This window comes from Oreochromis aureus, linkage group 4 (genome assembly GCF_013358895.1).
Source record: "Oreochromis aureus strain Israel breed Guangdong linkage group 4, ZZ_aureus, whole genome shotgun sequence".
Classification (NCBI taxonomy): Eukaryota; Metazoa; Chordata; class Actinopteri; order Cichliformes; family Cichlidae; genus Oreochromis; species Oreochromis aureus.
Genome location: NC_052945.1, coordinates 29,825,908 through 29,841,172, shown reverse-complemented (window position 1 = coordinate 29,841,172; position 15,265 = coordinate 29,825,908). Strand labels below are relative to the sequence as shown.

General features: G+C 42.7%; 1 protein-coding gene across 1 annotated transcript; it reads right to left on the bottom strand.

Moving 5' to 3' along the window:
* Nucleotides 1-9,901: 9,901 nt before the first annotated feature.
* On the bottom strand, nt 9,902-15,063 carry LOC120439730 (uncharacterized protein K02A2.6). Its single transcript, XM_039610651.1, has one exon. It carries the CDS (start codon nt 14,584-14,586, stop codon nt 10,513-10,515), a length of 4,074 nt encoding a protein of 1,357 aa, XP_039466585.1. The 5' UTR covers nt 14,587-15,063; the 3' UTR covers nt 9,902-10,512.
* Nucleotides 15,064-15,265: the final 202 nt, after the last annotated feature.

The following is a 15,265-nucleotide window of genomic DNA, read 5'->3' as shown; positions in this document are numbered from 1 at the left end:
GTTCCTGGGTGTCCACATCTCCGAGGATCTCATCTGGACGACCAACTGCTCCAAGCTGGTCAAGAAGGCTCACCAGCGCCTCTTCTTCTTGAGGCCTCTGAGGAAGAACCACCTGTCCTCAGACATCCTGGTGAACTTCTATCGCTGCACCATCGAGAGCATCCTGACCAACTGTATAACAGTCTGGTACGGGAACTGCTCTGCCTCGGACCGGAAGGCGTTGCAGAGGGTCGTGAAAACTGCCCAGCGCATCGCCGGAGCATCACTTCCTGTCATAAAGGACATCTACAGGAAGCGGTGTCTGAAAAGTGCTGGGAAAATCATCAAAGACCCCAGTCACCCATCACATAGACTCTTCACCCTCCTGCCCTCTGGGAGGCGCTACAGGAGCCTCCGGACTAAGACCACCAGGTACCGGAACAGCTTCTTCCCCACAGCTGTCAGACTCCTGAACTCTGCCTCCTGACATCTGACCCACGTTAAACTCATGGACTGAACATACACACACCCACAACCACCTACACCCACACACACAATGGACAACCGTACCCTCAAACACACAATAATAACATGGACTGAACCACCACTCACAACCACTAGCACTTTATATAGCCTCTGTAGAAATTATCCACATATCTCACTTATCCTAACTGCACTACTGTATAGTTCTGTGTAAATAATCATTCTGTACATACGATAATTTTTAATCCTACAACTGTTCATAACTTGCATAGTTCACATTTCTGTATAACTGTATATCTCATATTTCTGTATAGTTTTTATTTCATATTTATATCCTGTTCATAGCCTGTACATACTTATAGTTATAGAATATTCATAACATACTTCATACCGTGTACATTATAACATACCATAATAGACCCATTTCTGTAATATACTTACATATCTATATTATTACTAATATATATTGTAATATATCTATATCACGGCTAAAGCACTTCTGGATGGATGCAAACTGCATTTCGTTGCCCTGTACCTGTGACATGTGCAATGACAATAAAGTTGAATTCTATTCTATTCTAATTAATTTGATTATACCAGCACCAGAATCAGATTTTAGAGGAACAGTTCTCACCAAAATGAAATTTTTGCACTTTCTTCCGTCCTTTGATGTTATGGCTTCGTTCTAAGACATCTGCTAAGGAAATGTCGGCCTCCTGTCCAATAAAAGTGGGGGGAAAAAAAAAGATTAAAATGATAGTTTCTTTGTGGCTCTTAAAGCAGCAAAAATCTAAAAATCTGAAAAAACATCTGGAAAAACTGAGCAGCAATATCTCTTTGCAGAAATGATGAACTGGTGACTTAAGAAATACACACACACAAACACACACACGTATATATATAATCAGAGTTGTAGCTTTAAATGTTACGTGTGACAGCCTTCTAAGGATTTGTCGAGTACTTAGTAATATGTGGGGTCAATGCATACACACTGGGTGTTTTTTCTTACTTCCTGAGTAACACTTAATACACTTCCAGGTTAAAGTTACTTGTGGAACCACTTAACACCTCTGATGGGTGAAGTGCATACTGAGCAGCTTTAATTCAGTGAAAAAAATCCACGAGGTCTTGGTAATTTAGTAGTCACAGTTTAGGTTCTGTTACATAAGTGGACCATGATAAAATAAGAATACACAGTAAAAGTTCGATCAGTGTGGCTTTTACACATGACTAGATTTTCCTTCTGTGTGAAACCGTGTGTGTGATGAATAAATCTCACTGTTCAAAGACAAAATTAACATCAAACTGATCATGAAAGTATAATGAATGAAAAATGTGAAGCCAACATCATGGAACACTAATTGTTTAAAATAAAATGACATACAAATAATTAAAAACTGCATGAAACATTTTTTAAAAAAAAAATTCTATTTAATGACCTTATTTTCTTCAGATCATCTGCACACCAGCTGCTGCAGTAGGCGCATAACACTATCTTACAGACTTGGGTCATTAGATTAATTTAACAGTTTAAACTTTGATTTGAATGTTAAATGAAACAAAACAGTCTTTTGATGATTTCTCAAAGTAATGCATCCAAAGACAGTTTCAAAGAAACATCTATTTTCCACTAAGCTCTCCTCTTTGACTCAATTGCAGAATGTCACCAAGAGATGGCGCTTTGTTCAAATAAAAACTTTAATATATGAAGCGGTTAAAATAAGTATTGAGCACCTCACAACTGAAGAAGCGATTATCCAGGAAATATTTCTGTTTTACCTGCGTTATTATTTTTATTTATTTAATTTATCTTAAGAAAAACAAAACAAAAAAAAGCTTATTAATTTTCTAAGGGGAAACCTGTTTTTCCTAATAAAAGCTCCCATGGACTTAGATCAGACATTTGTGTCTCCTTTGCCTTTTAAGGAATAAAAAATATTTTTACATCATTTTATAGATCAAAATTTAAATGTACTTTCATTCAGAAAGTCAATGTATATTTTATCTAAGCTGTGTTTGGTGTAAGGTACCAATCAGTCAAATAAATAAATAGAATCAATTTTAAAATTAAAAACGTGGTTCGCAAATATCTCATCAGTGTTGGACAAAACAAAAAAACCTATCTAAGCAGAATATAGATCCATGTCTGCGCAGTGATATATTTTTAGGGCTGGCGTGATAGCAGTGGGGCCCAAAGTGATATTTTTCTTTTCCCGTTTTTATTCTCACTGACGTTGTTCCCATGAACAACAGGATGCATGTAAAGTAAAACATCACGCCTGTGTTAAAACATACAAAATCCACCGCAGTGTAAAGTTAAGGAAAGTTCCTCATGGTTCAGAGGTTGCTCAGCAGAAGATGATTTAAAATGTATTGGTTAAAATGCGTGAAACGGAATGTTTCGATTGGTCAGAATAATCCATGAAAATATAACAAATGTTTTATAAAGAAGGAAACCACATTTATTGTTTTTTCACTTCATATATAGTTTTTAATTAATTAAAAATCAGCCTAATGCTATGCCAGATTCTAGCTTTGTTTGACAGTGTGTAGAACAAACCTGATGACATACACTCCTAGAAAATATTAAAGTCAACCAAACTTTGAGGACTGCGAGCAATAAACGAATCTGACCGAGTCCAAAAACAGCTGGAAATTATTCTGTGTGGTTATCACAGTTTTACACGTTCCTCTTTATTAATTGATTTATTGTGAACAACATGAACGTGAGGGAGAATTTTGCTCAAGCACTGTTCGGTACACTCACAGCTTGCTGTCTTTAACAGTCTTATTATTTTCTTTCATTGTTTGTTTGGGGATTTCTCCAAAACATGTGTTAATCACAATTATTGACAGTCTAGTGTAATAGGTAGATTTGTTTTGAAATGTGCAGAGCTCGTCTGCATCATTGTTTCAGAGAGAAGAATAAACAAGATGTAGTAGTAACCACAAGTGGCCAGCAGGCGTCACTGTGGAGATGGGTTTCATTTTGTTTCGAAGCCTCGATTGAATTCCCCGGCTCTCCCTGCATTTCCCCACAACTGCCAGAGTCATTTCGCCGCCGTCGCTCCCGTGCTGTGCTCACAGCGTGGATTTCAACAGTGAAAGCATACACGACTACTGTCTTCAATTCGTGGACATACATTTAAAACACCTCTCTGCCGTTGCTTTTGTGGTCATTGAAGCATTTTCATTGAAGATCTTTCAGTGTGTATGAATCCGCCGGAGTCTCTGCTCTCCGCGTCCTGCCGTGGTCCTGCCGTGGTTCGGAGCGCAGGCGATAGTAAAGAAGAAAATGTGAGTCGAGGAAGCTCGCGCCACCGGTGTAGCTCTGGCCGTTAGCAGAGTGAAGCTGACCCTCCACCCACTTGAAACGTAAAGGCAAATAGGTGGAGCGGTTAGTGCTACGTTTGTGCAGGTAAAATTAGCGTTTGTGCTGCTACGGTTTTTGAGATATTAAACTTTATTTTATAGGTCATTCAAAGCAAGGGCGTAGATTTGGTTTTGGCATTGGTGGGGACGGGTGTTTCAACCACCAAACCCCGCCCTGTTTCTTTTTTTTTTTCCCTTTTTGTCTTTGCTTCTTGATAAAAAAGGAGAAATATACTTGTCTACATGTGCTATTCTACATGCTTTTAAACCATTTAAAATTACAATTCATAGTTTTATATGTGAATTATATAATGTTAAATTACTATTAAACAAATGACTAAGTATTTTAGACTTTAGTTTACTTCAGCCATATTCCATATAAATCAGGTATCATACAAAAATAAAAATAGCTTCAAATACAGTCAAGACAATAAAAGAATATGACTTTAAGGACTTAAATGTGGGACGGAGAGATTTCGCAGGTCTTTCCTCCCCGCTGCTATCAGACTCCACAACAAAGACTTTTGCAGCTGATCTTTTCTGACAAAGTTGTATTTTTACTCAGTTGTATATAACATTTGTATTCTATTTTTATCCTATTGTATATAATACAACTGACTGCACTAGGACATATTGCCACCTGATTAAATAACACATTGATTCATGCCATATAAAAAGTGAGACATGTCATTTCAGATTCTTTGCCAAATATACACTAATGAATCAATTTACATCAGCAGCCTAACAATTGTCATGATAATAAATACTAGTTAATCTATAGCACCAAATCATCAGTCAGTCACCTGTGACCTCGCCTCTTCACCTCTGTCCAAGCTACAACATGGCAGAGCTGCCTCTGTCAGCTGACATTCCAAATACATGCAGTCACATATGTGCTTCAAATACAGTAATGAACCAACAAGTCATCATCCAATTTCACCTGTGATCTTGTGTCACCATTACTCTCTGAGCTTTGTGTTAGTTCTTCTGTCACCTGACAAATAGGACATACATGACAATAAGAATAAAATGGGCAGCTGCTTCAGTGCTTCTGTCACTTTGTGCAGATCTTGACTCATCAGTAATGTTTGTAGGGTGAGTGCATTTTTAACACAATTTCTGCAAACTGCACTACAAGGTGGAATATTTGCAAAATCATGACTACCTCATGATATTTTGTCTCAAAAACTAACCCTATGAATATGTCAGTACCATTAGGATGAAATTATTGGGTCACCAACATTTTAACGTTAGACATATAATTGTAACAGCCTCTGTAAACTAATATTCCGGCTTGCTCGAGGCTGCTGTTTTTTCTGACACTTTCAATCAAAGTTAAAAATGCTACTCTTGGAGACTGAGATAACTAATAGTGCTGCCTGTTTTGCAGATAGTTTCCAAAACACGTTATTCATGGTTACATACAATTTTAGACTGATGTGGGCCAAAGCCTAGCATAGCCTGTAACGTTATTATGACGGACACATTTTATGAGTGAACTTGACTTTAAGTGACTTACAGGTTTCTCTGAAAAATACTTTCTTATATCCAGGTTCTTCCTTTTTACTGCCATCCTCCTCTCTTCCTTGCAGGGCCTCGCAGCGCAGGCTTGCCGCTGCTAAAACTAAACAGAGCTCCCTGAAAGGCACAGCCAATCACATTGGTCATATTTGTCACATGAGGTAGGACTCCAATAGAGAACGTAATTTAACTCTTTCTGCACCGCTGGGTGAATGAGACGTTGACAGATCGTTTTTTTTTCTTTCTATCGGGTTTGTTTTTCTTTACTCGAAGAGATCAAATTATTGGTGGGGACAATTCAATAATCGCCAAATCTACGCCCTTGCTTGCGAGGAAACAATGGTCAATACATCTTTGAAGAGTACAACGTTCAAAGAAAGGAGACAGGCCGGTGGTGTCGGTGTCAAAGTCGATAAATGTCATCGCGTTTTAAATAGAAGTGGCAGGGATTGGAGTGATCATTTATTTGAAAGGCTGACTGACCAGAAAACTCTCGGCTGAACAAGTGCAGTTTGAAATATTAAAGCAAGTACAGTAGGAGTGCCAAGCCAGTGCATTAAAGTGGGCGGGATCAGCTGTGGGTTAGATGATAAAAACCCCGGACCAGACAGATTCATTCATTATTTCAATAGCAGACTGCAACAAAAGCTGTTGACACATGAACGAAAATTTGATGAACACACTCGACAAGATCCAGAGACCAACTTCAACTCAAGTTCTTAATGAACCTACTTTAAGACTGCCACTTCGTTGATCTGCTCCAGAATAAAATATTACTTGGGAGGAAACAATAGTCAATAGATCTTTGAAGAGTACAACGTTCAAAGAAAGGAGACAGGCCGGTGGTGTCGGTGTCAAAGTCGATAAATGTCATCGCGTTTTAAATAGAAGTGGCAGGGATTGGAGTGATCATTTATTTGAAAGGCTGACTGACCAGAAAACTCTCGGCTGAACAAGTGCAGTTTGAAATATTAAAGATACTGCTTTCCTCACTGTCACACACTCTTCGAGCCCCTGCAGAGATTCACCAAAGCATTTGTTGCACTCGAACTAAAACAAACTATGGATGGAGGCGCGGGACGTGTCAGTGCTGCACAGCAGCAGAGGCCGCTGTGGGTCTTGTGTTTGTTCTCTCGGCTTCGGATCCAGCTAAATTATAACGAGACTCACGGGCTGGTCGCAACATTTCACGTGTCCAACAAAAGGCTTGCTGTGATCTACCTGACTAGAATATTTGTGGTGTTCTTCGTGAACGGAGCAGAGTAGCAGGGTGTGATCGCGGCGTCACCAGCGACAGGATTGGCTCAGCTGGTCTGTGCGCGCTGACAGTTTCTCTTCCTAAGATCATTTCACAGGAAAGCAAAACCACGGAAGAACGAGCTACAACGTGTGAGGCTATGCACGGAGCCATGGTGCCCTGTTCATGGCCAGCTTCTGATGACGCCGGAGCCGAGAGCTGCTATGTCAACGAGACACATGGAAACTGATAAATATACATACATACATATATATGTTGAAAAGATGACAATTAAAATGATCTAACAACCCCTGTGATGTGCCGTTAATTTTATACATGACTTGTGTAGTTACAATCTTTGATATGCTCTGCTGTTTAACAGGAATGAGTGCAAACTGAAACATTTTAAACCCACAAATTCAAACAGCTTTTAATGAAAGAAAGCTGTGGCCGTGCGCACAGAAAAGATGTTACTTTGTTTGTTGTCCGTGTTACAATCCGCGCTGTGAGCACAGCACTGGAGAGACGCAGGCGGAAGGAGCCGGGCTATTGCTCGGAGGTAGACAGCGGGGAAAGTGCAGCCTACAGCCCGATACGTCGATGCACAGTGGCGCTCTGATTTGATGTGCTTGAAGCCTCCAGAGAAGAATCCACATTAACACACGGACAGAATTTTATTGTAATTAACATTTTAATTTTTATTATTTTTTTAATTATTTGTCACCAAGAATGATCCTTCTATTACACATTTGGACAGCTGTACACGTTTCATCTTTAAAATGCGCCCCTCCCGTCTACAGGATGATGTTGAACCAAGATTTAATAGTTTGATTATAGAGTGGTGTAACACACGATGTCAGGCAAAAGGCTCCATGAATGCTCGGTTTGAATTCAAGCAGTTCATAAAGGGAAAAGCACCCACAGTCTGTGCGTAAAAACACCAGGAGCACCGTTCCCTCTGTTGTGTGTTTAAATTCCTGTCCGCGAAGAGAAGACTGTAATCGTGTATGCTTTCCATCATGTCATCAGAAATCACACCAGGAGAATATTTGTGGCGTTCTTCGTGAACGGAGTAGATGTGTTGACTTTTGATTCAGCAAACTGCCTCGGAGTAAAACACCGCTGTTGAAGGACCCACAGACACACAGCGTGTACTGTTTCTCCTTTATTTCACGACCCGCAACCATGCACTTTCTGGGTTGGCACACACATAATTGCACTGCAGCTCTCCCGGTGTTGCGCGCACAGCTCCTGTCGGTGCGTCCTCCTCTCCACTCCAGCGTCACTAAAAGCAGTAGGGAGCTCGTCATTGCCATCACCACCACCTGTCCACTCACCTGCCCAGCACCGCCACTTGAGCTCACTGTACCGCCCCTCCCCTGCAGCTGAGCCAGGAACCACACTTCCGCCACAACCGCACACCTGTTTGCGCTCCAGACACTGTACTGTGGATGTCAGTCTAGGTCCTCGGGATCGTGTCTTTCACCGATCTCGTGCCGTCCTCGATGGAAATCCCCGCGTAATGATCTCTATCTAAAGAGGTCGTGATGGGAATCGCGTATGAGCTCCAAACACTGAATCTCAGGGTGTCGTTAAGATCCTCGAGATCGTGGCTTAGACCGCTCTCTGTCGGTCGTGGATTTTCCCCCACCGACATCCCCACAGGATGATCTCTGTCCCCGACCGGCAAACAGGTTATGATGGGGATAAAACATGAAACAACATGAAACCTGAAATACAGAACTGGTGGACACCAGCTTCCCTTCGACAGTTTGTCAAAACCTGCTCGCAGCGTGGACGAGACCGTACGCGAAGGTGCTGGTTGATGAAGCTGAGTGCACAGCGACCGGCTCTCCGTGAGTCAGTGTGTGCCTGCATTTCCCCACAACTGCCAGAGTCATTTCGTCGCCGTCGCTCCCGTGCTGTGCTCACAGCGTGGATTTCAACAGTGAAAGCATACACGACTACTGTCTTCAATTCGTGGACATACATTTAAAACACCTCTACTCTGCCGTCGCTTTTGTGGTTATTGAAGCACACCTTTCAGTGTGTATGAATCCGCGGGAGTTTCTGCTCTCCGTGTCCTGGCGTGGTTCGGAGCGCAGGCGATAGTGAAGTAGAAAATGTGAATCGAGGAAGCTCGCGCCACAGGTCTCGCTGTGGCCGTTTGCAAGTACAGTAGGAGTGCCAAGCCAGTGCATTAAAGTGGGCGGGATCAGCTGTGGGTTAGATGATAAAAACCCCGGACCAGACAGATTCATTCATTATTTCAATAGCAGACTGCAACAAAAGCTGTTGACACATGAACGAAAATTTGATGAACACACTCGACAAGATCCAGAGACCAACTTCAACTCAAGTTCTTAATGAACCTACTTTAAGACTGCCACTTCGTTGATCTGCTCCAGAATAAAATATTACTTGGGAGGAAACAATAGTCAATAGATCTTTGAAGAGTACAACGTTCAAAGAAAGGAGACAGGCCGGTGGTGTCGGTGTCAAAGTCGATAAATGTCATCGCGTTTTAAATAGAAGTGGCAGGGATTGGAGTGATCATTTATTTGAAAGGCTGACTGACCAGAAAACTCTCGGCTGAACAAGTGCAGTTTGAAATATTAAAGATACTGCTTTCCTCACTGTCACACACTCTTCGAGCCCCTGCAGAGATTCACCAAAGCATTTGTTGCACTCGAACTAAAACAAACTATGGATGGAGGCGCGGGACGTGTCAGTGCTGCACAGCAGCAGAGGCCGCTGTGGGTCTTGTGTTTGTTCTCTCGGCTTCGGATCCAGCTAAATTATAACGAGACTCACGGGCTGGTCGCAACATTTCACGTGTCCAACAAAAGGCTTGCTGTGATCTACCTGACTAGAATATTTGTGGTGTTCTTCGTGAACGGAGCAGAGTAGCAGGGTGTGATCGCGGCGTCACCAGCGACAGGATTGGCTCAGCTGGTCTGTGCGCGCTGACAGTTTCTCTTCCTAAGATCATTTCACAGGAAAGCAAAACCACGGAAGAACGAGCTACAACGTGTGAGGCTATGCACGGAGCCATGGTGCCCTGTTCATGGCCAGCTTCTGATGACGCCGGAGCCGAGAGCTGCTATGTCAACGAGACACATGGAAACTGATAAATATACATACATACATATATATGTTGAAAAGATGACAATTAAAATGATCTAACAACCCCCTGTGATGTGCCGTTAATTTTATACATGACTTGTGTAGTTACAATCTTTGATATGCTCTGCTGTTTAACAGGAATGAGTGCAAACTGAAACATTTTAAACCCACAAATTCAAACAGCTTTTAATGAAAGTGTTGCATCTTCACAAAAAATAAAAATAAAATAACTGAGCCTTACACCGGAGTGTCGTTGCAACCTGTTTACTGAACCTTCTTTCAGTGCATGTACAGAACATCAGTGTCCATTTTTACTGCCTCCTACAGGACACACACTTCTTCCACTTTCTTACAACATTCATGTAACACAGAACCTATACTGCCTCTCCTGGCATTACCATTGTAACAACACACTCATTCTGTTTCTTTCAGAGAATAACAGGAACTTAGGATCTATGTATCTATGAATAATAACTATTATGCATACTCATACATTTATATAACTAACTAATTTCTTGCGATACCACATCTCCTCCCCCCTTAAGTTAACAACTACCTGGACTTACAAAATAACTGCTTATGTAAAGAACGCTTAACAATCAACATGTAATTAAGGTAACCATATAACCATACATATGTTTCAATGTTCTTTTTTTTTTTTTTTTTTTTTTTTTTTTTTTTTTTTTTTTATTTATTTATTTATTTATTTATTTTTTTTTTTTTACTGACTAGGAAGGTACGTCCTTCCTGTGAGATCAGAGCGCATTGTTGCTCTATTCCTGGAAGATCTCACTCTATCTAACAAAGTCCTTTAAAGTCTCTGGTGGACGTCTCTCTCTCTGAGAACGTCGCAACACTGGTGTCATTGAGGGGTCTCCGGGATCCGGAGTCTCCGAATCATACGGCAACTCCGATGCCGGAGGTTGTGGTGATGTGTCCAACTCTGATGGCAAGCAGCACTCAGGCACTGCTTCTTGGTCCTGCAATGGCTCCACCTCCCTGTCAGCTGTACTGGGAACAGTGTCAGCCACTCTTACTCTCACCTGATCCACGTGCCGCTTCACAGTTTGACCTGATCCAAGGGTAACAATGTAAGACACTGGACCCGATGCTCTCACAATGACTGCAGGAATCCACTTCGGGCCATAGGAGTAGTTTCTGATGAAGACCTTGTCTCCTGGTGTGAAACTTCTCAGTCTTTTCTTGGTGTCATGATTTTCTTTCTGTTTCAATTGTTTGTGCTGCACTTTTGTTTTCACATCAGGCATGAGCAAGTCCAAAACTGATCTGAGTCTCCGTGACATCATCAACTCCGCTGGTGATAAACCAGTAGTGGCATGCGGTGTGATGCGATAACTGAACAGAAATCGGGAAAGTCTGGTTTGCAAGGTATCACCTTTGACTTTCTTCATCCCCTCCTTAAAGGTCTGGACCGCCCTCTCAGCCAGCCCATTTGAAGAAGGGTGGAAAGGTGCTGATCTCACATGGTCGATTCCATTCTGTTTCATGAATGACTCAAATTCAGCACTTGTGAAACATGTTCCATTGTCTGAAACTAACATTTTAGGTAGTCCAAACACACTGAAACTCTGGCGCAGTTTCTCTATAGTCACCTGTGATGTAGAGGATTTCACAGGGTAAATGTCCATCCACTTGGAATGAGCATCCACAATGATCAGAAACATTTCCCCGAGGAAAGGCCCTGCATAGTCCACATGGATTCTAGACCATGGTGACTCCGGCCACTCCCACGGGTGTAATGGTGCAGTAGGTGGTGACTTATGGTGTTTCTGACACTCCTCACATGCCTGCACTTCTCTTTCAATGCTCTCATCCATCCCTGGCCACCATACATAAGACCTTGCCAAGCCTTTCATCTTCGACATGCCTGTATGAGTCTGGTGCAGGAGTTTCAATATTTTGTCTCTGCCTTTGGTGGGAATAATTACTCGAGCTCCCCAGAGCACGCAACCATCCCTCACACTCAGTTCCAGCTTTCTCTGTCGATATGGCTTTAAACAGGCATTGGTCTGAGCTGGCCAACCTTTTAAGGTGTACTCGTGGACTTGTGACAACATTACATCCTTAGCTGTCCAACGTTTGATCTGTGCAGTGTCAACTAATGTGTCATCCAGTACATCCATCATTAAAACCTGCTCAGTCATCTCTTGCTCAGGTGCTGAGTCTGGTACCGGCAACCGGCTGAGCGCATCCGCGTTTTCATGGTGTTTTCCTGGCTTGTACCTGATGCTGTACTCGTAAGCACTCAATGTCACGGCCCATCTTTGTACTCTTGGTGAGCCCATCTGAGGTATAGGCTTCTTTTCATTGAACAGTGAGATCAGGGGTTTATGATCTGTGTAAATCGTGAAAACTCGGCCATACAAGTATTTGTGAAATTTCTTGATGCCGAATATCACCGCTAAACCTTCTTTGTCCAGCTGAGAATACTTTTTCTCAGCAGGAGAGAGTGTGCGTGACATGAACCCCAAAGGTCTCTCGCTTCCATCCTCCATCTTATGTGACAATACGGCGCCTACGCCGTATGGGGATGCATCACATGAGAGAACCAACTCACGGTCAGCAGAATAATGAACTAACACCTCTGCTGAGTTCAACAGGTTCTTGGATTCCTGGAATGCTTCCTCTTGTCTCTTTTGCCATGTCCACCGTACCTCATGTCTCAAAAGTTCATGTAAGGGTGCCAACAGGGTTGCCAGGTTTGGAAGGAATTTGTTGTAGTAATTTAGCAAACCTAAGTATGCTTTAAGTTCAGTGACATTTGTGGGGGTAGGTGCATCCATGATTGCTTTAACTTTCTTTTCCACTGGGTGGAGCCCCTGAGCGTCCACTATGTGCCCCAAGTACTCCACTTTCTCTTGCATGAAAGCACACTTGCACCTCTTTAACCTCAACCCAGCCTCCTCCAACCGGGTCAACACCTCATCCAGGTTCTGTAGATGGCTTACCTCATCCACTCCAGTCACTAAGATGTCATCTAAATACACCGCTACCTGGGGTATCCCCTTCAAAAGGCTTTCCATGGTCCTCTGGAATATTGCTGGAGCAGAGGCCACTCCAAAAGGCAATCTGTTATACGTGAACAGCCCCCTAGTTGTGTTTACTGTCACATACTTTTTCGATTCATCATCCAAGAGGATTTGCTGGTAAGCGTGGCTCATGTCTAATTTTGAGAACTGCTTACCCCCAGATAGTGTGGCAAACAGGTCCTCCATTCTGGGTATTGGATACTGCTCCAGTGAAGCCACTGTATTTACAGTAAGCTTGTAATCTCCACACAGTCTTATTGTCCCTGTGGGCTTCAGAAGTGGCACTACTGGTGCCGCCCATTCAGCATATTTCACTGGTGAGATGATTCCTTCTTTCAAAAGTCGGTCTATTTCCTCGTCGACTTTTGCTCGCATAGCAAAGGGGACAGAACGTGGACGGAAGAAGCGTGGAGTGGCATCACTTTTCACATGAATAGCAGCTTTCATACCTTTTAGGGTGCCCAACTCCTCTTTGAATACATCCTCGTGTTTACTTAACACTTGCTGTAGTGTTTTTTCTGTTGTTTTGACTTGGTGCAGCTTTCTGTTGTTACGACTGTTTTTCACTTCGTTCCAGTCCAATTTAATTTCCTCGAGCCAAGCTCGACCTAGCAAGCTGGGGCCGTCGCCTTCGACCACCACCAGGGGCAGATGTTTTTTCTGCTGCTTGTATTTCACACTGACTCGTGTTGCGCCAATCACTTTAACAGGATCCCCTGTATAAGTTTCCAGTTTGATTTTGATGGGCTGCAGGCTGGGGGGCTTGGTGTCTTTCCCCGTTTCTCTGAATGTTGCTTCGTTCATGACTGTTAGGCAACACCCAGTGTCTATTTCAAAGTTCACCTTTTTCCCATCAATTTGCATATCCACAGTGTAGGGGTCTACTTTTCTCAAGTGTACCACACTGCCACGCCCTAACTTGAACAGTTTTCTTTTGTGCCCTTGACTGCACTTAACACAGTTCAAAGTGAAAGAGTCATCTTCAGAGCTATCAGTTTTGCTGTTATCTGCTTTCTCGCCCACATTGTGAGTACTGTAGTGTGAACTCTGCTTTTTGTCTTTCTTTACATATATTGATCCATACTTTTTCTGGTTCAGTTTAGTCTTGCTTCTACAAGCTCTGGCTAAGTGTCCCACTTTACCACAAGCATGACATTTTTCTTGTTTGTACTTACAGTCTGCTGCTGTGTGCTTGGTTCCTTTGCAACGATAACACTCTTTGTTTTCTCCTGTAAAGGTACGACTCTCCTGTTGTCCTTTGCTGAGACTGAAACATTTTGCTGTCGCCCCTGAGGTCTGCAGATCCTGTGCATTTTTATTTGCAGTCTCCATGGCTACTGCAATTGACAGAGCCTTGTCAAAAGTGAGATCTACTTCTGACAAGAGACGTCTCTGAATTCGGTCATCCTTAATTCCGCAGACGATCCTATCTCTCAACATCTGTTGTAACGTGTTGCCATAGTTACAATCCTGTGCCAGGCGACGCAGCTCCGCTACGTATTCCATGACGGTTTCATTCGGCTTGCGGGAGCGAGAGTCAAACTTATACCTTTGCACAATTTCACTGGGCTTCGGGTCAAAGTGATTTTTCATCAGAAGCACCAGCTCTTGGAAGGTTTTGTCTTTGGGCTTGGCCGGGCTGAGAAGGTTTCGCATCAAGCTGTACGTCGCTGCTCCGACGACACTTATTAAGATCGCTCTTTGTTTTTCTGCATCGTCGATCCCGTTAGCTGCGAAAAACTGCTCGAGTATTTCCGTATACTCGTCCCAGGTCTGATTCTTTGGATCGAACGCTACTAGCGTGCCGATTGTAGCCATTTCCGCTTCGAGGTTACTGGCTCCTATTTCCAGCCGGAAACTTTTGCATTCTTTGAACAGCTAGCCAAACCTGTAGCCGCCTCCTTCACTTTTTCTTTCAGTCCGGTCGCCCTTAAACTCCTTCCCCCTAAACGTCCTCGTCGCCAAAAAGATGTTGCATCTTCACAAAAAATAAAAATAAAATAACTGAGCCTTACACCGGAGTGTCGTTGCAACCTGTTTACTGAACCTTCTTTCAGTGCATGTACAGAACATCAGTGTCCATTTTTACTGCCTCCTACAGGACACACACTTCTTCCACTTTCTTACAACATTCATGTAACACAGAACCTATACTGCCTCTCCTGGCATTACCATTGTAACAACACACTCATTCTGTTTCTTTCAGAGAATAACAGGAACTTAGGATCTATGTATCTATGAATAATAACTATTATGCATACTCATACATTTATATAACTAACTAATTTCTTGCGATACCACAGAAAGAAAGCTGTGGCCGTGCGCACAGAAAAGATGTTACTTTGTTTGTTGTCCGTGTTACAATCCGCGCTGTGAGCACAGCACTGGAGAGACGCAGGCGGAAGGAGCCGGGCTATTGCTCGGAGGTAGACAGCGGGGAAAGTGCAGCCTACAGCCCGATACGTCGATGCACAGTGGCGCTCTGATTTGATGTGCT

Coding starts and splice junctions, on each gene's coding strand:
- LOC120439730 (XM_039610651.1), bottom strand. CDS start 14,586: ATGGCTACAATCGGCACGCTAGTAGCGTTCGATCCAAAGAATCAGACC.